At 50.9% G+C, this 23,884-nt stretch overlaps 10 protein-coding genes across 10 annotated transcripts; 7 read left to right on the forward strand and 3 right to left on the reverse strand.

Annotated features, from left to right (window-relative positions):
- Positions 1–942: 942 nt before the first annotated feature.
- On the forward strand, positions 943–1,224 carry CC1G_06982 (hypothetical protein; the record flags this gene model as incomplete). The annotated part of the gene is made up of 1 exon (XM_001831879.1): positions 943–1,224. One exon carries the CDS (start codon positions 943–945, stop codon positions 1,222–1,224), a length of 282 nt encoding a protein of 93 aa, XP_001831931.1.
- Positions 1,225–3,087: 1,863 nt separating this feature from the next.
- Positions 3,088–3,865, reverse strand: CC1G_06984 (hypothetical protein; the record flags this gene model as incomplete). The annotated part of the gene is made up of 4 exons (XM_001831881.2): positions 3,088–3,120; positions 3,198–3,267; positions 3,352–3,604; positions 3,676–3,865. 4 exons carry the CDS (start codon positions 3,863–3,865, stop codon positions 3,088–3,090), a joined length of 546 nt encoding a protein of 181 aa, XP_001831933.2.
- Positions 3,866–4,820: 955 nt separating this feature from the next.
- On the forward strand, positions 4,821–5,130 carry CC1G_15102 (hypothetical protein; the record flags this gene model as incomplete). The annotated part of the gene is made up of 2 exons (XM_002910415.1): positions 4,821–4,865; positions 4,996–5,130. 2 exons carry the CDS (start codon positions 4,821–4,823, stop codon positions 5,128–5,130), a joined length of 180 nt encoding a protein of 59 aa, XP_002910461.1.
- Positions 5,131–7,670: 2,540 nt separating this feature from the next.
- On the forward strand, positions 7,671–8,436 carry CC1G_06985 (hypothetical protein; the record flags this gene model as incomplete). Its single annotated transcript, XM_001831882.1, has 2 exons — positions 7,671–7,993; positions 8,058–8,436. The coding sequence occupies 2 exons, from the start codon at positions 7,671–7,673 to the stop codon at positions 8,434–8,436; spliced, it is 702 nt and encodes a 233-aa protein (XP_001831934.1).
- Positions 8,437–8,660: 224 nt separating this feature from the next.
- On the reverse strand, positions 8,661–9,457 carry CC1G_06986 (hypothetical protein; the record flags this gene model as incomplete). Its single annotated transcript, XM_001831883.1, has 4 exons — positions 8,661–8,817; positions 8,896–9,112; positions 9,180–9,291; positions 9,356–9,457. 4 exons carry the CDS (start codon positions 9,455–9,457, stop codon positions 8,661–8,663), a joined length of 588 nt encoding a protein of 195 aa, XP_001831935.1.
- A 1,590-nt stretch (positions 9,458–11,047) lies between these two features.
- CC1G_06987 (hypothetical protein) lies at positions 11,048–14,638 on the forward strand (the record flags this gene model as incomplete). Its single annotated transcript, XM_001831884.2, has 21 exons — positions 11,048–11,287; positions 11,351–11,425; positions 11,475–11,586; positions 11,641–11,687; positions 11,738–11,942; positions 11,997–12,128; positions 12,184–12,437; positions 12,492–12,522; positions 12,570–12,631; positions 12,683–12,755; positions 12,950–13,114; positions 13,171–13,238; positions 13,291–13,359; positions 13,413–13,499; positions 13,556–13,684; positions 13,741–13,749; positions 13,800–13,886; positions 13,942–14,089; positions 14,149–14,154; positions 14,211–14,407; positions 14,471–14,638. The coding sequence occupies 21 exons, from the start codon at positions 11,048–11,050 to the stop codon at positions 14,636–14,638; spliced, it is 2,364 nt and encodes a 787-aa protein (XP_001831936.2).
- A 2,051-nt stretch (positions 14,639–16,689) lies between these two features.
- Positions 16,690–17,857, forward strand: CC1G_06988 (hypothetical protein; the record flags this gene model as incomplete). Its single annotated transcript, XM_001831885.2, has 5 exons — positions 16,690–16,717; positions 16,786–16,934; positions 16,999–17,077; positions 17,140–17,469; positions 17,538–17,857. The coding sequence occupies 5 exons, from the start codon at positions 16,690–16,692 to the stop codon at positions 17,855–17,857; spliced, it is 906 nt and encodes a 301-aa protein (XP_001831937.2).
- A 785-nt stretch (positions 17,858–18,642) lies between these two features.
- On the forward strand, positions 18,643–19,715 carry CC1G_06989 (hypothetical protein; the record flags this gene model as incomplete). Its single annotated transcript, XM_001831886.2, has 5 exons — positions 18,643–18,783; positions 18,938–19,107; positions 19,187–19,256; positions 19,327–19,408; positions 19,501–19,715. 5 exons carry the CDS (start codon positions 18,643–18,645, stop codon positions 19,713–19,715), a joined length of 678 nt encoding a protein of 225 aa, XP_001831938.2.
- A 549-nt stretch (positions 19,716–20,264) lies between these two features.
- On the forward strand, positions 20,265–21,279 carry CC1G_06990 (hypothetical protein; the record flags this gene model as incomplete). The annotated part of the gene is made up of 2 exons (XM_001831887.1): positions 20,265–20,897; positions 20,962–21,279. 2 exons carry the CDS (start codon positions 20,265–20,267, stop codon positions 21,277–21,279), a joined length of 951 nt encoding a protein of 316 aa, XP_001831939.1.
- Positions 21,280–22,142: 863 nt separating this feature from the next.
- CC1G_15103 (hypothetical protein) lies at positions 22,143–23,881 on the reverse strand (the record flags this gene model as incomplete). The annotated part of the gene is made up of 6 exons (XM_002910416.1): positions 22,143–22,781; positions 22,838–22,921; positions 22,977–23,045; positions 23,103–23,449; positions 23,711–23,780; positions 23,843–23,881. 6 exons carry the CDS (start codon positions 23,879–23,881, stop codon positions 22,143–22,145), a joined length of 1,248 nt encoding a protein of 415 aa, XP_002910462.1.
- Between the last annotated feature and the right edge of the window lie 3 nt (positions 23,882–23,884).

Below are 23,884 nucleotides of genomic sequence, written 5' to 3' on the forward strand. Positions count from 1 at the left end.
TCAGCGCTTCGCTTTTTGCGCTTGTGTGTCGACACGTTCGTTGCGCTTCGTTCGGTGTTTTAGAAGCAGGAAATGGGGAGGGAGTCTGGTGGTAGATGCTAGATGAGCGTGGCCGGTTAGGGTCGTGTTGGATTATTGGACGAACGACTTGCCCTGCCTTCGAGTTTCGACACTCGATCCCCAACGACCGACACAAGATCGACTCCACCTGCTATGACTCATCCCTCGTACCGAATGGAATCCTGTAGACTTTCTGCACCACCCTCTTCTTCGTAACACCCTCTTCGATGGCTAACTCCCAGGCCACACGGCGACCTACGAATATAGATATATTTCCGACTCGTCTTTCCTGACTACATTATTTTTAGAATGGATTGATTTGATTGACCAACTCGAACTGGCATGTCGTCTTGTCTCGTCCTCGACTACCGCTGTGCGTATGAACAAGTCTATCGCTGTATGTATGGCCGAAATCTACCTTACGAATCCTCTTCGTACTGTATCTTCACGAGGGGCCTCAGCCTCCCCATATCTCTCTACCATGAAGTATCAGACGTGCGCGCTTTTCGTTGTTACTAACCGTACCAGGCCGTGCGCGTTAAGACTATCCAACACCAGACACACCCACAATAACTTATTAGCTCTTTAATCCGCCCCTCCCACCGTACACCAGCTTTCCCCCGATGGAACAGTCCGCCTTGCAATCCCTCTCTGCTCCCTCACCTCTCGTCACTTGTAAAACACCATCTCGTCGCTCGCTGAACGCTGAATGCTGAACGCCTCGGTTCACTCAGGGCGCCCGTCATCGATTCATCCCTCGTCGAGCACCATCCATCTCCATCCAGTAATCAACCCTCGTCTAACCCTAAGCACCACCTGTCTCCACTCACTACTCATCCCTCATGGAAACAATACTTCTCAGCCTTCGTCGAACATCTAGCAATGTCGGACATCTACCGTCGTCGAGCGGAGCAGATAATCCACCCTCGTCCGACGTCGAACATCTACCCTCTCCGAACGTCTACCATCCTCATCGAACATCTACCGCCATCGTCGAACAATTTTCCTCGGCGAACAGGTGCTACCCTCGTCGTTCAACCAATCCAGCCAAACAAGTACCTGCTCAACCAGCCGTCGCGGAACCGCCGAAAGATGATAATGTCCGCCGCATGCGAGACGCTGTATACCCAAAATTTGAACGAGAACATGGACCCCGGGTCCTGAATGTGTGTTCGGACTTTTACTTAAAGAGTATTGGAGGACGCGGTGGAGCCTGGAGGTAGTGACGAAGACGACACTACGAGCTCGTATTCATCTCTCGCACATCGACATGTATGTACCATATTCGCATTGTAATGTCCACTTTCTGCCCTAACCCTCTCGACACACGACACGCCCCTCAAACACATCAAGATTCAAACTCGACCATACATCGCTCTCGAGCACGACACGTCGGAGGGCAAAAGTCCACACGCCCAAGCTTGCTTCCGTCAACGACCGCCCTCAATTGCACTTACGTTCGCCGTCTGGAGTCTGGAGTCTGAACCCATCCATTTTGTGTCCAAGCTAACTTCCTTGCGTCTACAACCACCACGTCCCTGGTGGGTCGCCACCCCGCATGGGCGTCGACTTGGACAGCTTCAATCGATACACGCAGCACCACCACCCGGCCATGGAGTTAAACTTTCAAGTGAATACGCATATGTCGAGTCTTGACTACATACCGCCAACTGGCCGACGTTCAAAATCGTCGAGGATCGAATGCTGAAAGGGGCGAGCGAGTGAGTGGTCGGTGACCGTGCGGTCTCTCCATGCACAAATCGAACGGGATCCACTCACTCACGCCCTGAGTTTGTCCGATGCCAACCTCGCCTTTCCCGGCAGCTCTTCTCCTCACTGTTTACGATGTACCTTCAATCGATACGGATCCCTCAGCCAATGGAACCAATACCCTCCACGTCACAGCACCGATATCGTCTTTTGCGGACTCCGTGTCATAAATTGAGGATCAGTTTTCGGGTGACATTTTGCGCTTGGGCGTCGACGTTCGTGCATGGGCATTTCGTTGGGTGTGTTGGATAGCGTGGATTGAGGGTTAGATGAGGAATTGGGGTGGTAGATGCTAGAAGAGGGTGGCTGGTTAGGGTTATTGGATGGACGTTGGACGAACGACCTGTTATGCTCGTGAGTTTCGACGCTCGATCCCCAACGGACCGACGCAAGACGGACTCCCCCTGCTATGACTCATTCCTCGTACCGAATCGAATCCCGTAGACTTTCTGTACCACCCTCTTCGTCGTAACACCCTCGTCGATGGATACCCACCTTCCGCGCCGCGCCTGTACAGACCAACATGGGTAAGTTTCCGATTCGTGAGTCGTCGTGCTATATTCAAGTCGCATTTTCGGACTTCACTATTTTTGACAAGTCCGAATTGGCACGCCGGCTCGTCGTCGACTACACTGTATGCATAAACGAAATCAACCGCTCTACCCATCAACGAAAATCTATATTCTACCGTTATACCAATCGACTCCACGAATACCCTTTGTACTGTATCGTCGCTAGGCATCCCCGTACCTCGACCAATCAACACGAGGTGTGGTGCATATTCGTTGTTACTAACCCAGCATCAGGCATGCCCACTACGCCAGGCACATCCACTGGTACTTAGTTAACTCTGTAAATCCGATCCGTCCTAACGTACGCCAGCTCCAACGCGACGGCACCCGCACCTCTCACCACTCGTCGAGTGTCACCTGTCACCTCTCAGAACTCGTCTCTCGTCAAAATCGTCACCTCTCATCCCGCGATGCCTCATCGAGCATCGACTAACAAGTCGACCAGATCAGATATATACATCTTCGAACATCAACCCTACCCTCAGTCCCAGAGAAGTATTTAATCTGGTCTAACCGTGGCAGCGCAAAGGATAGGCGCCCGACCATAATGTTCCATTCTTTTGTAACGACACCCCTAGACTGAGGACTCCGCGAACTACAATGGGTGTCTACAAGGTATTGAAAAATCAGGCGCTCCAATTCTTCTTGAAGGCAAATCAAGCGCTCCAATTTTGGACGCCGACGATCAAATGGCCATTGCCACGAGCAGCTTGAGAGCCTGTACGAGAGCAAGAAGAGTCCGACAGCCAGCGTGAGTTGGCGCTATCTCGGTGGGGGAAAGACTTAAAAACAAACGTACCTCCAACCCGATTTGCGAACATTGCAGTGGGACATGACCCAAGCGACCGCATGCGCGACGTCTCGGCTGTAAAAGTACAAAGGAAAATTGAAATCCGTCACCCATTAGCGATTCAAACTCAATTGAGAGAATAATCAAAGAAAAACATACCAATGCGAAGAAGCAGGGCACTCGGCCCCGATACACCCGCCAATGACATACGAGCTGCCAATGCGACACATGTTAATACCGCCGTAGCCGCCTGTACCCTCAGGGACGCGGCAAGTGGTGGTACCGAGGCTATTGAGGTAGTTGTAGCACGCGTTGGCATCCGCGAGGGGGATGCGGCCATCGTGGCACACAGGATCGTAGCGTCTAACCAGGCCAGATTCTTCAGAGGGGGTGATTGATTCGTATTCTGCTCCTGTTGGAGTAGAAGGGGTATTAGTTGCTGTAGTTAATGAGGTGGGATGGTAAAGGAGAGGGTAAACGCACTAATGGCGGCCAGTGTTTCTTCTGGGATGGGTTTGAGGAGGTCGGCGGTGGTCAGACCGAGCTCTTCCAACGACGGGAGACCTTCTCCAGGCGAAAAGTCCAAGGCGGGCTCAGTGGTCTCGGTTGGGAGGGAGACAGCTCCAGCGAGGAGAGTCGCGGTGGAGAGCAATGAAAAAGTGATTCTGACCATTGTGGATATTTGTGAAGGGTTTGAGAATGGAAGGTGGGAGAGAGAAATAGTAGCTTGCTGGTTGCTGTTTCGTCAATTGCACTTCACCCCTGCTTTTATAGCATTTTAGAGGGATTAGTCAGGGTAGGAAGCCTTTTGTCGGACGGTTCATGCCGTTCTTTCTTTGGATGAATGGGGAAGTTGGACATGGTTTCTGCGCCGAGTGGTCGATCCCCATATATCCCCATTTGATTCCAACAGAGATACTTTGCACGCTGTGTCCGGCCGCCGTAGCCCTTCGGTATCGGCAGTTCACTTGTGTACACCTCAATCCAAACGTCGAATTCAAAGCACCCAAGATTCGTTACCACCTCATGGATAACCCCACTCTCCGCAGACATTTCTACTACAAGAACTGCGAAGCGGAAAGTGTTGCATCGCTCGGCACTCACAATTGGGTTACATAGGGACCAAAGTATCGTTCACTTCGCTGGTTTTATGATTATTCTCGGTGACTTTCGAGGCCGCGAGTGACTGCAATCGGCTGGTTTCACCGTCACGGAGGTATGTCTGTAAAAGTCAACGCCGACTGATCCTGGCGTTGGGCGCTTGCTTACTCCAGCGGTCTTGAGCCGTGCAAGAAACCTGAGAATGATTTCGCCACAAGTAGAGGAGAAAAACGGAGAAACTCTGGTGATCTTTACCAGCCGAGTACATAGGAGAATCGTGATCCATGCTCGAGTGAGATCGGATGCAAACGAGAATAACAGGGTGGCCAGCTGAGGGCGTTTCAATAAATTTGTGTCCATCAGTAGGGTCGTATCGTAGCCTGACCTTCATAGAGTTCGGATTCTAGACCTGAAACCATCACCGTCAACTTGGTAGATCGCATGAATTCCATTCGATTTCGACAGACTGGGTCTTCAAGACTCGTAGTCCGCAGGAACTTCAGAAGAGGTGTAACACGCTGCTTAGCATGAGCGAGAAGGAGGCTGAGCAGGCCGAGGCAGGGGAGACGAAGGTGGAGGGGACGAAGGGGCGAAGTGAGTTGGGTGTTCTTTGTTTCGTCGCTCGTTTCCTTTTTCTTCGTGACCCCCTTTGTTTTCGAACGACTGGAACGAGGACCCAGATGCTGACACGGATTTGTACAGAAACGCGGTATCGAAGAAGTTCAAAAATCTGATTCGAAATCTGTGGATGAGTCGCGGCCTCCGACTCCTGCTGGGAACGCGTCGACGGCGAGTGCGAGTGCGAAGAGTACGAAGAAGAAGAAGACTGGGAAGTAGTTGACTCGTTGTCGCCGTCTTCGCCTGCCCTACGTTGTGACCCCTACACCTGTCTCATAGAAAGCTCCTATTCTCGCCGTCTCGCTTGCCTGGGCATATCACACGTACATTTTCGTCACTGCTCCTTAGATCCGCGTCTGATCGCCTGTACATATAGATTCTTTCTCGCTGTTTCATATTTAAATATACTTTTGCAATGCTGCACGATTGGGATGCGCGATGAGCTGGGAGCTGTCCGATTGTCGAAGTGATTTCGGCGCTTAATGAGGGTGGAAAGTTGAAGGAAAGCTTTGAGATGAATTCCCCCAAGTGCGCGCCATCGACTGCGACTTCGACTCTCTTTTTCGGTGGGTAGTCCGGCCGTTCGCCGTTACTGCCTACCAACAAATTTCTCGGGCGTGTGGCAGATTCAGCGTGAGGGCTGAAATCGATGTCGCCCGACATGCTCCTTCACTTCGCTTCGTTGATCAACTATAACTATATACCTCGACTTCGCCAAAGCGAGATCCAAGTCCTAGTCGTCCGCACAAAGAAGAATCGTTTCGACTTCCTTGGTCGCAAGTTTCAGGAGGCGGTTGGCGCGAATGCGGGATGTTCAGAGTCGTTGTGCTGGTCGTGTATCAAAGTTCAGGAATGGGCAACGGGTTAGGTAAACAAAACTGTAACAGATACCAGTGATAACCGTGTTTAGACACTCAAACGACACAGTGTATCACAATTCGAGTGGTGAAGTACAGGTGCGGTGTTACGGAATTATCGGAACAACGGATCGGAGTAGGCGCCCAATGGACGACGTCTTACAAATCCAATGCAATAAATATTCGGTACGCTGCACATAAATGGGTCAATTCATTGACACAATACTAGGGACCCAGGACATACCTTACTGCCATATTAACCAGCGACGCACGTACAAGTACGGCAGGAAATGGTTCCCTTAAACCCTTCTTCGATGCACGACGAGCCCGCCTTCGCGCAGTACCCTCCTTTAAACCGACATTTGTTGACCTCGCACAATCTTTCCGACGCAGTGTAGACTGTGAGCGACAGTGTGAAGGGTCGAATACGTGACTCGATACTTACGAGGCGAAGATATTACAATGGTAATTGCAAGTTCAATGGAGTTGCTTATGTCAGAGAGAGTGGACTCTTGCTGGAGACAGGTTTGTAAGACTCTTCACGGCTCCACTTCTCGCCACAGTACTCACCTTTAGACAATGAAGGGGACGTTTGCTGACTGACTTGAAAATCGAAACTGGCTTTCGGATTAAATACTCTTCAAGGAACCTGTGGGCGCCTAATTTTTAAACGGATAATTTGGTGCACCACAGCGTCCTGCGAGCTCGTCGGGAGATCCGACGCCACTTGTATGCGCCCTCTTCCCAATCTTTCTTCTTTCACGATGCCGTTTCGGGAGTGGACACGCGCGAATAACTGAGATTTAGACAAATGTAGTTGATGAATCCAACAACTACTCCGTGACAGACTGTCAGCAGTGGGAGCCTCACAGGAAGCCTTCTTTAGCTCTCTTTAGCTCCCCCAACACTGTATCGGGATAGCTTTGCCCTATCTAGATTGTCGGGCCAGGAAAATGTGATAAGGTGTGTTGAAAAAACGCAATGACTTGCGAGAGCTTGGACCAACCTCTCAGGTCAGCCGACCAAGGGCAACAGCCGTAATGCACGCAATGTGGGTGTCATGAGGACGAGGATCATGATTCCCATCCAGCGGCTTCTAGGCTGTGGGTATGTGTGCATAGAGGAGAACGCCCGATCCATTGAGGTCCGCGCGCCGGACCTGGATTCAGTGGGTCGGTCCGCGCGAGGCATCACACGCCTTGTGCATACTTCCTAAATCCAAAAGGAGTATCATCGATGAATAGGTCTGTACTAGTCCTTTCTGCTTCGAGACAGGGATAGGCAACTTCAAATCCTTCCACAAGCCCGAGTTCCACGACATACCCTAGATCGAAGGGCACTTTCGTATGCGTCGGTACGCTGAAACTTAGACACACTTGTCCGTATTTTCGTGTAGTGGGATCAAACACCATTATGCACCCTCCACTCTAGTGGGCGCCTAGACAATTTCCCTTCTTTTGTTAGTGGACGATGGTTGCCCACATGGACTTGAAAACGCTGTGGCGCGTTACATAACATAGTGTCTAGGCTAGTAGGAGATGCCCCTAACAATAAACATTTGCGCGCTCAGTACCTCAGAAATCTCGTTTCGTTCGTTCTCGTGGGTGCTGCGATTGTATAAGCAAGTGTGAATGTGGGTCCCGCAGTGTTCCGTAGTGTTTCTGTTGACACACTTCATTTAAACCGGTGACAGGCGCGTGTCTGATTCGATGGATAGCACTCTACAAGCTGATCGATACAACTTGATACATACTTTACATACTTAAAGCCATCTACATTCACGCTGCAGGATCAGTCTCCGTTACAGGCTCGACCTCATTCCCTCTCATTGATAACAGCGGTGTGTACACAATACCTGGATACTCATTTGATTGTTGAATTCTGTTTTGATGCACAGATTCGATGTCCGAGAACAGGTCGTACCCACGTCTCAGCACCTGGAACGTGGCAGCGAAAACCGCAATCATAGGAGTCCCAGTTGGTCTCGAAGACGTGCCCTGCCTCACGATGATGCTGCGTGTCCTCCACGAGTGCCTTATCCGTGGCATCAAAGTCGTCAGCGCTACATGCAGTGAGGAGGGAGGGCAGCTATACATCGACACCCTCCACGAGGATTGGTACATGTTTAGGGCTTACATTCCCACCGAAGTCGAAGTGAAATTTCCAGATGGTACGAATGAGGATTTAGGACATGAGATCGATGCCTTGGATTCCAGCAGGCACGTGTAACTTTCGTTGATCGTTTTTGATTTTCCGTCACTCATCGAGGTGTAAATTTGTTAATTGTAGTTTCCAACTACAAGGCGACCCCGCTGTGTTCTCTCCCGACGGAGAGCACCTCCCAAAGTGCCCCCCACTCACGATCTACAACCCCGCTGGAAAACGACACGGCGAGGCCGGACAAGTCGTAGTGTCCAACTCTGACGGACGACAGCCTCTCGAGCGGTTCTTCAGAATCCTGCAGCTAGTCGAACGCAAGTACCTACCCAAGCAGACGTTCTTGTCTGCCGCCTATACGCTAGAGAGCTCACAGATCATGGTTTACATTGAGGAGAAGAACTGGGTGGGGCAATTTGCACCGTTTGCTGGGACGGATGTGGTTCAGTCGGGGGTTGGCGTTGGTGTTAGCACTCGTGCTCAGGAGAACTTCAATTTTGTCGAGATTTAGACTTTATTCCCTACATTAACATGACTCTGGGTGTTGACGGTTACCTTCGCCATTCTGGCAACATTCTGGCTCTATTTTGGTTTAAAGTGCGAACAAGATAGAATGTACTTGACGTTATTTCAATTCAAATGTTATGGCGGCTGAATATCTCTGTCCCATTTTCAACGGAATGCTTTCATTCATCGTCGGGGACGTTCAAAAGTACAGACTTCGAAGCGTAGTATCTACTGACGAACCATCATAAAGGTACCCGCGACTGGGTCACCCAGGCCAGTCTGAGCAGCGAAGGAGCTCAAGTTCCAGTTACCAATGAAAGTGGTGGGTGTGACCAAGCGTTGTTGGTTGAAGTTCGGGGACTGTTTGAAGGCCCAGAAGACGTATCTACATTGGATCGACATTTTAGTACCAGTTTACCCAACCTCCGGTTCTACTCGAAAGTTCAGCTGTAGTACAACTCACCGATGAGCAGGATTACCAAACCCAGGCGAAGGCTGGAACCACGCCGTGATGGGTTGGCCAGACGCAACAAGGTTTCCGTCAGGTTGGAGGTTGTAGTTTCCAGCGAGGTAGTGGCGGACATGACCGAATTGTCCACCGTCGGGGTCGACGTTGGCAATCACGTATGGGCCAGGGTCGGTGACGCCAGTGAGCTTGAATGTGGGAGTTTGGGCGGTGGCTGGAAGAGTAGAAAAGGAGAGGAAGGGTCAGAGACGGGGTACAGAGACTAAAGGAGAGATAAGTACCATCTCGAGGAACATTCTGGCCAGAAGAGAACGTAGTTTGCTGACCGTTCCTGGTGAAAGTGGCCTGCAAGAGTCCCACTGGGTTGAATTGGATACCAAAGTCCCGTGGGATCTATAGGGCAACAAACGACTCTGAGTACAAGGAATGAGCATGTCTGGATTGTATAAGAACATACGTTGGCGGTGTTGAAAGCGTTGACGACATCAGCGATGTTGGTGTCCTGTGCGAGGGCGCACGAGGCGATGGAGATCAAAGCGACCAGAGATGGGAACCGCATTTTTTGAATGGAGTTATGAGCTCGAATAGGTCAGTAGTGGAGTACCATTTCCTCCTCTCGACGTTCGACCTTTATACCATTACCGCACCCTCACCGCTTCTTGAAAAAGCTCCAACGGATTTGCCACTACCTTAACTTCTGTTCTCGAGAACTCCGAGTTACATACCATCAAATAGCAATAACAGCAATAGGTTACGGTTATACCCCGGTATGGAGTAATCAGACGATCAGAAGCATGCATCGAAGGCGCATCGAAGGGGCCAAAACGGAACAATTCAATACGATAGCGGTCCGTACCTTGTTTTCTCTACTCTGGAAACCAAAGATTTACCGAGGGAATTTACCAATTTACCCGTCGAAGCGCGAATGAGGATCGCGTGGAGGACACGCGAGAAATGTTTCTGCGGTACCGAAGTGTACATCCGTCCAGTACGAGCACCCTCATACTCTCAAGCTAGCATGTACTAGAGCCCGTAGCTTCTTGGTAAAGCTTGGACCAACTTTCATGAATCTCGAAACGACAATTTGGTTTCCTAACTGGGAACAGACCCGTTGAAGGTTTCTCCTGCTCTTTCGCAGAGATCAACCGTTTAGCCCGAGATCGATAGGTAGTGACCGGAGGTGACTGCTTGTCTCCACCCTACGAATTCAAATGAATTGATAGATCTCGTCCTGATAAATGAAAGAACGCCGTTACCGCCGGTTGAAATATTCTCGCTCCAATTTACTGCTCTCTTCTGAAGCGTACAGCGAGCTTCAGATTGTCCGTAGAGGCCCAGGTGATGATCGGGAAAACCGATAGGTTTCGGAGAATATCATGCATTCCGAGCTGTATAAACATTTATAACAACTGTTGCTCATAGAAAGCTGCAAGAGAAAGGTAAATGTCGGCGAATCCTCCGAGCGTTCAAAAGCGACGCTTCATCTATTTAATTCCGGGTCAGTCAAGTCAAGTGTGGAAGAGTGGATTGGAACCACGTGCATTCCTATGTTTCTATTCTCTAAGTCTGACCCTAAACCTTCGCGCTTGTCTCCCAGAATTAGTGCGGACATCGTCGAGGAGGGGAGGGTCACCATAGCTTTTGCACAACTCACCAAGTCGGCTTTGGTCAGGTTCGAACCAGGGGCTTCGGGGCTTCTCGGGGCTTGGCTGATTGGTCTCGATGCTTTTGCCAAACAGAAAGGCTTTGTCAACTGATATCGGGGTTCACCACAACCGTCAATGACTGGTACACACAATTACTGGCAGCAACATTTGAAACCTATCGGCATCGACTTCTCGTCATGGGTACCGCAACGAATGCTAACCTCCCTGTGGACTCCACACTCGTTTTCTTCTGCGTACCCACCAACGCTATTCGAAACGTAATGAAAATCAGGTTCCTTGGATTCGATTTCCCAAAGTCACCTTCTCCTGTTCTCTGCCGGTGGCTCCACGGCCAAAATCAAACCAGCTGATCTTTATTTATTGGTTCTACACGTCGAACTCGACCCCGTGCTACTTGTCGAAGGTGTCGAGAAAGCGCTTTCGACGTCTTCTTCGACAGCTAGCGTGTGGTCTGAACTTGGCGACTATGCTTAAGAATGCTCATGCCCGCTATCTCACACTTCTCAGCTCTCCGTATGACTCGTAAACTAGCCCTATGTCTTGCGCTCCTCCCGTTCCTCGTAACGGCGCAATCCTCCTCTGAACGAACCCGCTGGATTACCGACCCAGTCGACTTCGTGAACCCATTCATCGGGACGACTAACGTTGGCCATGTCTTTCCAGGTGCTACGATCCCCCATGGAATGGTGAAAGTAGGAATGGACACCGACTCTCCTGGAAACGTCAGTCAGTACCCCGGTTACTGGTTAGCCTTTCGCTGAACCTGTGCTCGTTCGGTACTGCAGCATGCGGGTTACGACAGTAACCCTATCTACAACGTAACCGGCTTCAGTCAGCTTCACGATAGTGGTACTGGAGGGGTATGTGTTCGCTATCTACCGTATTCAGTATCACTAACTCCTTGTCCAGTCGATTCCTCTTTCGAATTTCAAAGTTTGGGCATATCCCAATTGCACGAGTTTCGAGCGGTGCCCTCCTTCACTTGCAAACCGAAAGCTGTTGAGAAAGGTCCGGGAGGATGGTACGTCGTACGTTCCGTATCTGTCTCCTCGTTCTAATCCCACGTTCAACCCAGGTCATGCGGACGACTTCGCATCGCCAGGATACTTCTCAACAAACCTGGTTAGCTCTTAATCCCTTGTACGACGCGCCACACTGATAAGTTTCTCCAGACTAATGGAATGAGGGTAGAACTCACTGCTACTCGAAGAACAGCTCTGCATCGATATACCTTTCCTGCTGGAACGACCCAACCTCGCATTCTGATCGACCTAACGAACGACGGACAAAGAAGCTCCACCGATCCCATTCTCACCTTGGACCCCGATATTGGAAAGGTCGAGGGAGGAGCGTCATTTGCCGCGTCATTCGGACCAGGTTAGAATGTCATATCACCTCCGATTCCTCTCCGCTTATCACGCACTCATCTAGGACGATATAGGGCGTACCTCTGTGTCACCTTCAGAGGATCAGGATATTCGATCGGAAAGCCGACCGAGTATGGAGTGTGGCTCAACAACTTCCCAGTGCGAGGAACAACCGACGTCCAACAAGTGTACTATGGTACGTCCCAACTGTCGAACGCTCGACGAGTCACCTCACATTTCCCTTCAAACAGGGTTCCAGCCCGAGATGGGCGCCTTGTTCACTTTCAATCCATCACCCACTGGTCAAACATCGATCCTCGTACGAGTTGGGGTATCCTTCATCTCAAGCGCTCAAGCGTGCGAGACGGCGGAACACGAAATACCGAACTTTGAATTTGACGAGGTCCATCGAAAATCGAGGAAACAGTGGAACGATGTGTTGTCTCGAGTTCAGGTAAACCCTGAGGGAGTTCCCAGAGAGACTGTGGAGTTGCTATACTCTTCGGTACGCCTGTGCGACAGTAGGCCGCTGATGATACCTTGTTGACGACATATCTAGATCTATCGAACGCATATCTCCCCTGCTGACTGTGAGTTAACTTTGTCTCTATACCGTCATACCCCTAACATTTGTCAGACACTGGAGAGAACCCAAACTGGGAATCCAAGGAACCGTACTACGACTCGCTGTACTGCAACGTACGTCGTCGTCTCAACGGAGTCGCTTCTATGAATTCTGATCCTTCTCAGTGGGACACATACCGCACGCTGTTCCCTCTCATGTCACTGCACGACCCTGTCACCTTCGCTCATATCGTCAGGGGTATGATAGATATCCAAAAGCATGAAGGTATCGACGATAATCCGTACCATCCTTCCGAGCCTAACCGCAATCTCAATAGGATGGTTACCCGAATGTCGAGGAGCAACTGTTCAGCACTACATGCAAGGAGGAAGCAGTATGGAGTCGTTCCTTATCCCTTGTACTCCGATTGCTTACAATCGTCCCCAATACAGACGCCGATCCCATCCTTGGAGAGTTCTATGTCAAGTTCCACGAACAGGCTGCCTCTCTAGGTGTTTCAGCTGTGGATCTCTACGATGCCTTGCTTGCCGACGCTGAGAAACAACCTCCCAACTGGAACCTTCAGGGTCGACAAGTTGAAGTGTGGAAAGAGCTCGGTAAGCCATCGGATTTCATGACCCAAGAAGTACGAATGGATAGTGACGTGCGATAGGGTACATTGCGCAGGACATGTTTTCTCCCGGTGGAGCTAATACTAAGCAGGTGTCGCGGACGCTAGAGGTACGGGACTAGCTTCCCTGTCTGGCTGAAACGACGCTGATAGCGTTCTCAGCATGCCTTCAACGACTTCGCCATTGCTCAAGTCGCAAAGGTACTCGGGAAAGAAGACGAATTCAAGAAGGTGATCCATGTCACGATTCGAATGCCCAATTTCTGACTCGCATTGGGAGCTAGTACCTCAAACGCGCGCAAAACTTCGAGAACGTCTGGAATGCCAACGTTTCTGTTCCGGATGAGCCCAGTATCGTTGGGATGATGCAGGTGAGACACGTCTCCTTTCTCGGTGTGGCGAAAGCGCTGAGTGCGTCGTATCTTAGCCTCGGTTTGCGGATGGAACCTGGAACTACACCGACCCTCGTCACTGCAGCATCCACGATCCTGAGAAGGCAACCTGCTTCCTGAACGCAGTTCGAAGGGATGGCTTCTACGAAGGGTCACCTTTGGTCGTGAGTACTGCTCGACCCAGTGACATTTATTTCTCCACTAAACCTCAAGTTTCTAGTATTCCCAGGTACGTTCCTTAATCAAGTTACGTGTCAGGTCATAACAGGTCGCATCAAGTATGTACCTCAAGACACTGCGAGGCTTATCGAACTCCAAGGTGGAGTCGACACTTTCGTTAAACGGTTGGACTTCATCTTCGCCAACGTAAGTCCCATCCATCTGGTGTAGGCACAAAACGACAGCCCGCTCTTGATCGTAGGACTACTTCGAATCTACAAACGAGCCGTCCCAACAAATGCCGTTCATGTATCACTACGCCGACAAACCTGGGCTGAGTACACAACGATCTCGACAAGTTATAGCCCAGTTCTTCAACACCTCCAGGAATGGCCTTCCAGGAAACGATGGTGAGCTATACCCCTCACTCACGTCGACCAACTCTAATGATGACATGTCTCCTCGGCAGACTCTGGTATACCTAACTGCGCCCATATCCCACTCGCCCGGTTGGTCTTACGTTTTCCGCAGGTGCCATGGGAAGTTACGCCGCCTTTTACCTTTTGGGACTTTACCCCCTTCCAGCGACTCGTCAACTCCTACTCTCATCTCCATTCTTCAAGGAGGTAGCATTCCACAACCCTGTTCTCAAAACGACAACCAAAATTAAAGCCGTCGGATTTAATGGCAATCCCTCTGACGGGACTGGCGGTAACGTCTTCGTCAAGGTACGTCGCATTGCCACAATCCCGTCCTTAAACAAGCTCAACGTTATTTGTGACCTATTTCAGAGCGTAACGATTGATGGCCAACCATGGAAGTCAAGTTGCTACCTCGACTGGGACGCATTTGAGAAGGGGTCAGTTATAGAGCTGACGTTGACTGATGATATCAGCGTCACCTGTGGGACCGGGGACGATGCTTTGCCTCCTTCGATTTCTACTGGAGGATACGATTGATGCAACTGTAACGGACCTTTACTCGTCCCTCGTAAACGCTATATTTCTCCTGTTTCAAGGTCTACCGTCCCCCAATTTCGCAGAACGCCTTCGAATTACTTTGGAAATATGTACCACAAATTCAGAACTCACCCTCATCCAATCCAACGGTGTGCGGCTGTGGCGCGAGGATGGGTCACTAAATACGCGCCTACCTTGATTCTTTCCCTTCATCATTAGCCTCTCCCGAGTTTCAGGCCCACACCGACCATTTCTACTCATTGATTTCCCTCGTGGATACAGAATGAATAGCGCTCTAAGGCACCAATTCAATTGGCACTGGACCTTTCAATTGCTGATCTCTGTAGACGACGATGCGCGAAATGAGGTGCGAGCTCGACGTCCAGTTCCTCGTCTACAGTGCGTGGACGATCGAGTCCAGGCGATAGCATCGACCTTTCTTGTGGCCTGGAATAGACGGCGCTGTCCAACTCCAAAAGATCAGGCTCGCCCTCTGCACAGTTGACCAAGGTCGAAGGATTGAAGGACGGAGAGGCCACTCGCGGGACGGGACAGAGAATGGGATTTCCTCCAGGGCGGGGGATAAGGGAAACCGAACAGAAATTACCGCGCATGAGATCCTGAAGGACCACGGAGACTATCGACAATGAAATTAAGCTCGAACATTCGTAATCGAGCGCTGGAACGTGAGACAAAGCCATCCGTGGATAACTCCAAGCGCCCAGCGTGCGGAGTCGTGTGCTCACATAGTGGGTACCGTTATCCGAGAGGCAAACGACTAGAAAAGGTGAGGGCCTGCCTGTATACCGTCTAAGTCGAGTTAAGGATGTGCTATTACTCCCCTTTCTCGAGCATGCATCAGGCCTTGAGTTTTTCCTCTCTGAAGATTAGCGCTCCGAAAACCACGAGAGTTATCCTTAACTGGAAATCTTAGCCCCTTGGTTACATAGACCTTGCCCACGAGCGGCGTATCAGATGGGAGATTCAGTAGACAGCGGGGATCAGGGTGGCAGGTAAAGCTCTCCAGGTTATGTTAACCAGTAGGCGAGGGATATTGGCACGGTTGTGACGAGCCTCGTCGTCGTTCTATCTCATGGCCGCTCACGAGCATACACCGTAGGTATCAGTTACAGGTTACACTGATTCCAAATTGCAATTGGATCGTCACGGCATCACCCATTGGGAATGTATCTCTTGGTAAGCCGGTAAATTGGGATAGCGTGTGAGAGGAGGGGTTGAACAGAAAGTCAAGCGCTCCTTTCCCCTCTGCCAGTGAAACGGAGGAAGGCTGGGTTGTCTATGTCGGGCTACGCCGTGCTATATATGGTCCAGCTTCCTCTCTGAGTGATGGTACCGACGAGCCTCGACGACGGTCACCATTCCAAACCCCAACGAGACGCTCTCCGCACTGCTTTACGCACTGAGAATAGGAATCCAAATCAAGTTTCGTGCCGTCATTCCGACGGACACCATCAAGGACTTACGGATGTTAGGGCATTCTCCGGCTTCATCATACCTACTGCCAACCAAACACTACTCTATGGAATGAGGAACGATGGGAATATTACTACATGAAAACTCAATTGAAACGAATAACGTTGGCGTCTCCACAGTTGGGAGGATTGAAACCAAGCTCTCGCCTCACTTCAGTCTTCAAGCCACCTTTAAGAGCGCTCGGAGACCATACCTATCGCCTCTCCGTCTGCCTCTTACCCATTGTTTCCCGGTGCGAGTAGTCACTAGTTGGCTGCCATGGCGGACGACGTGACCACCTTGCTCGATCCTCTGAATCTCACATACAAAACATATTATTTGGTTTGTTTCTGGCTGGAGGTACGGATAGATTCAACTTGAAACGTGCGCCGTCTAATCCTCCTAGCAGTCTCTTCTCTATGGTTGTTTCATTCAACTTCGTGACCCGCGACACGTTCCTCATACCCGCTCTTCTAGGGATCTATTTCTGTCTCTTCGCCGCAACGCTCAACATAATGCTGCGGAAACGTTCCCTAAACACTTTCTCGTCTCGCGTTTTCCTGACCGGCGTCATCATAATGTTCATTATAATTACTTTCCACAACTGTGAGTACAGGTTTTTGCGAGCTAACAACGTTTATTTTCGCTGATTCCTCCGCTATCGCCGACGACAGCTCTAAACGTCTACCGAATGATCACAGCATACGTATACCAGGTTCCGTTGGAAGCGGCTGTCCAATACATTCGTAATTTAGACAACTGGGATGCATACGCTCTCCCACTTCTGCTGGCGATTCTCATCTGGCTGGCCGATATACTCGCCGTGAGTGAAAGCCTTGTCCCAGGCTCACTACTGACCTTCACATACACTTACACGTTGCGGATAGATATATCGATGCTATCTCATCTGGAGCCATACCCTCCTCCCTGTGGCACTTCCTATCCTCCTGCTCTTAGCGAGCATAGGTCAGTCCCTGCGGAACACCGTCGCATGGGTGTCGATTATTGACTTACTGACCTTTACTCAGGCACCCACTCCGTGAACCTCTGGTGGTTCGGCCACCGCACCGCACGCTCCATCGACGAAATGCAGCCCCTCTTCAACACCACATTCCCCCTCCACCTCGCTCAGAACGTGCTAACGACATTCCTAATCGCCTACAAGATCTGGATGGAGCACCAAAAGGTCAAGCGGATCGGTATCGCAGTGGTGGGCGGGATGAACCTGATGAGCGTCATCCGGATCTTCATCGAGAGTGCAGCGCTGTATACCATCGAGATGCTCCTCGCCGTCATCTTCTTCTTCGCGCGCCACCCCGCACAGGTGATCTTCCAGCACGCCTTGATCCCCACCACCGGTAAGTACCAAGTTTACATCTATTTCAACCCGCTCTCCGAGGAGCGGTTTATTTATGAGAGAATCCAGGTATCGTCTTCGCCCTCCTCGCCATCCGCGTGCACACCGCCCGACACCGCGACCACGGGCGAAACATCCAAAGTTCCAACTCCATCATCCCCTCCTGGCTGCACGGGGGCGAGGACAACCGGAACGCAGGAACAGGGACCGCCTCCCGGCGTCTAACCCAAGGTGGCATGGGCATGCCAATCGTCACCACCGTCACTGAGGAACACCGGCTGGAGGATATCACCACCTTCAACCGCCATGATTCCGGCTCTGATGGGAAGACGGACGGGAACCTGACATATGATCAGAATAGGACGACGGACGTCAAGTTCGTCGTCTGAGATCTGACTCGGACGTTCGTGTTGTGTATTGTATTGTATTGACTATGGACAGAATACATTTTGTATAATGATATATCTAGCTTATCTGACCTCTTGGCCTATGAGGCTAAGTAACTCAATTGGACACCACCTTAATCACTGCGCGGGTGGATATCTCAATTTGACTTTGTTAGGATGCAAAGTCAATGACGGGATCATCTCCGATCACAGATTGTCAGATTTTCCCTTCTGCAGATCTTCACTGGACCAGTGGTTCGAAGCTGAGGGTAAGTACCCGCACGCGGTGAGTGAGATACAAGATACATACAACGATCACCTCCTTTCCATTATAAGTATCCCAGTTTTAAGTATCCCAGTTTGATAGGGCACTGAAGACGAAAGAATTCCCCTCGCCCGACCTGCCCGTCTCCAGCGCCCCGATCACACCTCATCACATCACCGCGCCCGACTACTACCTTGTATTCAACTCCTCTACAGCATGATTGAACGGCGTTGGGCAGTGCTGCCTCGAGCACGCATCTGTCAACCAATCCCTAAATCAAGACTAGACGATGTCCAAGTGGGCTTGAAGTTGAATGTAAGTATGTAGATGAATCAAGGCTGCGCACGGGGATCAATCAGGACTCTGTCACCGTCGAGGATAAGGTCACCAAGCAACACCTTGTCACGTTGAGGCTAAAAGCCTTTAACAAGGAAGAGCCGTCCAAGGCATAAAGTACATCTCCTCCTTCAAGTTCCCCTCCCTTTTTCCACATAAACCGTAGATTCCCTGCGGTAGACGAACAATGAGCCTGACAGCGCTAGCAAACGGAACATACACAATCTCCTCACTGGTGGGGTCCGATATCTTCTACCTCCAATTCCGAGATAGCGCACCCGGTTCAAGACTTCGTGGTCGACCTTACTCCGGGGATGACTCCCAGCACGTACGCCTTCTGTCTTCGTTCGTCATTGTTCCTGCCACTCCACTTCACTGTCTACCTTGCCTTCATCTTGCCCTCTCCCTTGCCTTCACTTCGCCCTCAGACTTTCCCATCCCCATTACGAACGCGTTTTTCTGAGACATCCTTCGCCTCGTAGTGGGAAATCAGAACCTCCGAACTCCCAAACCAATATACGATCCTCAACGCGCTCTATCGCGTGCATGTCACGTATCCTCAGGCTCCACCGGCCGAAGGAGAGTTTCCAACGCTCGAATCTGGATCAGCACCACAAAAGTGGTTCATCTTCTCCTCCCAAAATGGCTATACGTAAGTTTAACTATGTACCTTTTTTCACCCACCAAAACGCCCTCCACCGACGTAACTCGATTGAAAAATCAATATTTAGGATATCAGATAATGCGAACAGGACATCCGTATGGAACATCGCAGGAGGTGCAATCGTCGACCACGCCAACGTACGTACGGTCCCTTCCCGACTCGTAAAAGACGACCCACTCTGATACAGTATACGTCCCCCACCTGTAGATCATCCTCTACGACTACCACGAATTCGCCGAAAACGAGCTCTGGAACATCGTACCACGGGGTTCCAATACCACAAGCGAAGGTGCAGTAACACTTAGCTTAATCTCTCGCTCTCCCCTCTCGTCGTCGTCCGAGTCCCCCAAGTTCTGATTAGCGCCCAATTGCACACTCTAGGTCCAGCAACAGTTACGGTCTTCAAACCGCTCACCCGCCTGGCCCCGCGTACAAGCACGTCATCCGCATTGCAAAGCCCTAGCCCTCCCACGGATACCGCCAGTAACGAGACCGAGATCAGTGGGGCGCTCGCAGTGCGGGGCTGGGGATTTACAATGGTCCTTAGTGTTGTGATTTCGATACTTTATACTGCTATGGGGCCCATCGTGGTTTGAATACCGTCCAACAATTTAAATGGTAGATCAACGCTCCTTAAATGTTTGTCACCCTATGGGGTTTCAACTTCTCATCACGCTCGCTACATGCTTGGCGCTCAGAGAGTCGAGTCTGGCCTCGGGACTCAGACGTGAATGTGTAGTGAGAGTGAGACGCCTAGGGAAACGGACTCAGGAATTCGGAAGGAACTCGGATTGGTTTGGAATTATAAAAAGTGTTGTAGGCTAAATCGCCTAAGTAATCAAGCTGTAGGCGGTATTTTACCGACCACCCATTCCGTATTGTGTATCGCAAACCATTTCTTACATTGCAGGGCTGTAATTCTAGTATCCGTACTCAGTGTCCCATTTCTTATGGCGGGGTTTAAGTGCTTTGTTTGGATCTGTTAGCAATGGAAGCCTTTGCCCTCCATCAACCCGACTTGGCACAACTGATTGCGTCACTCATTCGGAGCCAACTCTCAACGATACCACCATCAACCCAGAGCTATTCTAACGACTCTACTACTAACGACCTTTTACGACTCCACCACCGCCAAACAAGAAAACATGCCACCAATCAGCCTCGTCCGCGTGCGCTCCTCCAACGCCCTGGCAGCGAGCGCAATCAAAGGCTCGCCCGTCGCCGTCTTCGTCGGGGGGACGTCGGGCATCGGTCAAGGGATGGCAGAGGCCTTTGGCCGTCTGACGAACGGCAACGCACATATCATCATCGTGGGTCGCAATCGACAAGCTGCAGAGTCGGTCCTGGCTAACATACCCACCGCTACCACCCCGCTCGACCCAGCCTCCAACCACCCCTGGTCGCGCGAGTTTGTGCAGTGCGACGCGACGTTGATGAAGAACGTGCAGCAAGCTTCGCAGGAGATTTTGGACAAGTACCCGAAGATTAATTATTTGGTGCAGAGTCCGGGGTTTATGACGACGAGTGGGAGGGACGAGACGGAGGAGGGGATTGATAAGAAACTGGCGGTGCATTATTATGCGAGGTGGAAGTTTATCGAGGGGTTGTTGCCTGCGCTGAAGGCTGCGCATGAGAAGGGCGAGGATGCGAAAGTGATGTCGGTCCTCGCTGCTGGCACGGGTGGGGAGATCGACTTGAACGATTTGGGGCTCGTCAAGAACTACTCGATTACCGCTGCTGCGTTACAGGCAGTCACGTATAACGATCTCATGATGGAGGTGCGTCCATTCGTCCACTCTTCCTTCTTAACCTTTGTTCCAAGTGACGTTCTCTTGCTTCCAGGAATACGCTGAGAGGAACCCAGGCCTCACCTTCATCCACTCCTACCCAGGCGTCGTCAAAACCTCCATCATCTCCAACTCCCCGTCCAAATTCATCCGCCTCACAGGCAAGATCATGCCCCTCTTCTCGCTATTCATGACCTCCAAAGAGGCGTGTGCGCAGTACATGTGGAGCGCCATTTTCAACCATACAGGCGGGGCCTTCAGGACTGGTTCGTCTGGGGAGAACATCGGGAAGAAGAGGTACTTTGGGAATGAGGAGCAGAGGAAGAAGTTGTGGGAGCATACGGTTGAGAAGACGAGAGTTGTCGAAGGCTGAGTGCGTTGCGCTGAGTGCGTGGACTCAGTGTATGCCGATTTCCGTGCGTCATCCTCTCTACCTGTTGCCCTACCCTTTTCTTCTGCTATCGAAGGTTCCAGAACCTGACCCCTATCACGTTTCGTCTCTCCATCGAGGACCCTTACCACACTTTCCGTCTCATTATATATGCGATACCAATATGTACAGCGCTGTAATGTAACTAGATAGTTTACGGTACACGACATGGAATGACTAGTCTCTGTAAATTACGCCTAATTAGTCTTCTGGATCCTTGAGCAACGCTGGCCAATGTTACAGCTACACCCTTCGAGTCGTCTAGTCCCTAGGCGTAACCAGACGTAGGCCGACTAGTAGCTTGATGTGTACACATTCCCCACGGACGGGAGAACGGCTGACTCGGACTCACGACGACATTCCCCAAAAAAGTCTCAATCCCCACAAGGACGCCTGGGACTCAGCATCTCAGTCTAGTGATTCGACCAGCATTCCTCGTCATCGACCTCGTGATTGGGCGGTTCGTTCGGACAGGTACATCGAGAGTATCACGACGACCAACCCTCTCTTTGCAAGCTTCTGCGCCAAGTCTACATCACTCACTTTACGTTTCTTCGAGCGAATCGGGGCGTCCGGCATAGGTTCTTGCAGGTTCTCGGGCGATAATCCTTCCCTCTCATTATAGCGACGCGGCTTCAGAAGTTCCAACGCCTCCCAGTCGCTCCTTCAGCCTTCCAACCCCTCAAAAAACGAAGAGAAAGCCTCACAAAGGATCCAAGAATACGAGACAAGATCAGTCTGCCTGCATTCCATAATCCGCTTTGCACATTCCGCGTATACCACCCTCCTTAGGGTGTTGAGGCAGGCTAGAAAGGACGACTGAAGCAGCGAGGGCGGAAGGAATTTGAGAAGGTCAGCATTCTGTCCAAGATGGTGGTGTAGAATGAAAAAACCGCATCGAGGCATACGACGAATGGATGTACTGCTGGAAGAATGCCCCTCTGCCAAACGCCCGCGAAAGGTTCTCCTCCAATCGCATGCTCAAAGTTGTCGCCCCGTAACACCTCCTCGAGCTCCATCAAGTCTGAATCTACTCTGGAATCCTTCGAAAGAGGATGCGACTTCCAGTTAATGCCTCGTCCAAATGCTGCAATGTCTCGAAATAGAGCTTCCTGAACCTCCGATTCGACGGGTATTGAAACGTCGACAGAAGAGTCCTTTAATGCCATTGTCGATGTTCCTGGGATTCTCTGAAAATCGGAGGCCGAGTGAACCTGTTCAACTTTCCAGCCTCGTCCATAACGCCCAGAGAGGCGAGTAGGACGGTGCTCCCAGATCACCTCCAGGGTTTTGTAGAACAGGGGAACCGTCCGCTCGCCGTCGGGTGGAAGCTCATAGACGTAGCCAGTTCCACCGTGGAGTAGGGTTACGAGCGGATCGAACCCCAACTGCTCGTACGACGAACAGAAGAAGGAGACGAACACATGGGCGAGGATATCCGAGTGCTGTGAGCCGAGCTGTCAGGACAGGTACAAACCGAGCGAGTGAGTGAAAGCCATACCTGCTGTACGTCAAAGGGCTCCGACCTGATGGTCAATGACCTGGAGAAGTACCACAGGGATACATTTCTGTCTTCGACGGTCACCTAAGGAGAAACGAGGTCAATCCCAAGGGCAAAGGTAATAATTAGATCGACATACCCCATACGAGAACCTTCGACGAGGGTCCTCATTGAAGATTTTAGCTGCGTTCGATAGGATCTTTGATTCCTGAAGAAAGACAATTGTGTTAGCGGGTAACTACACCCCGAAGTGAAAGACACATACCGCTGGAACTGAGGTCGACGTGACCTCAATTGGGACCACGATATCGGTCAACTGTAGTTGAGAACCCGGATTTCCCGTGATACAGGCATTGGAGCGATGCTCGCTTGTTTCATCCAAGCGAATAGAGCACTCGTTGGTTGCCGCTTTCACCTTCCCCAGGGCTCTGCGAATTGCGTTCCCGACGGTTTGGAAAGATTTTGCGATACGGTTGGGTGCAGAAGAACCGGTACGGAACAGTGTGTTAAGCGTCTTAAAGACGTGTGTGAATGGAGCCTTTTGCTTAGACGATGAAGGTTCATTGCGAAGCGGCCTGCCACGCGCGACCAAGGCCTTCTCCTTCTTCAACGCTGCAAAAAACGTCGTCCAAAGGGATTTTGTGGTCGGGTAGATAATTCTGAACAAATTCGTCGACTTGACCCGTCACAAAATCGTTAGAAATCGTAATGAGAGAAAATTCCGCAGGTAAGTTGAGGAGATTGGATTGGAATTTAAACGCGAATTGCTTTGGAGATGGTGGTGGTTCAAAGACAACCTGCAATCGCTGCCGCGCGCGGCGATGGGCATCAATGCCCGATTTAAATTTCTCACAGCGTGATCGCGGTACTCACGTGGTCTGATCCAAACGGAGCGCTCGGAGTCGTTATGGACAACGACAGCGTAGCCTGCGTGCTTGAAAGTCTAGGGAGAAGACGACTGTCGACCTATAGTTACCCCATAAAGCTTATTTATGAACTTCAAACTCTGTGTTTGCCAGTGTCGCTGTTAGCTTTAAGACCCATAGT

The sequence above is a fragment of the Coprinopsis cinerea genome, assembly GCF_000182895.1.
Source record: "Coprinopsis cinerea okayama7#130 chromosome 9 map unlocalized cont3.9, whole genome shotgun sequence".
Lineage (NCBI taxonomy): Eukaryota > Fungi > Basidiomycota > Agaricomycetes > Agaricales > Psathyrellaceae > Coprinopsis > Coprinopsis cinerea.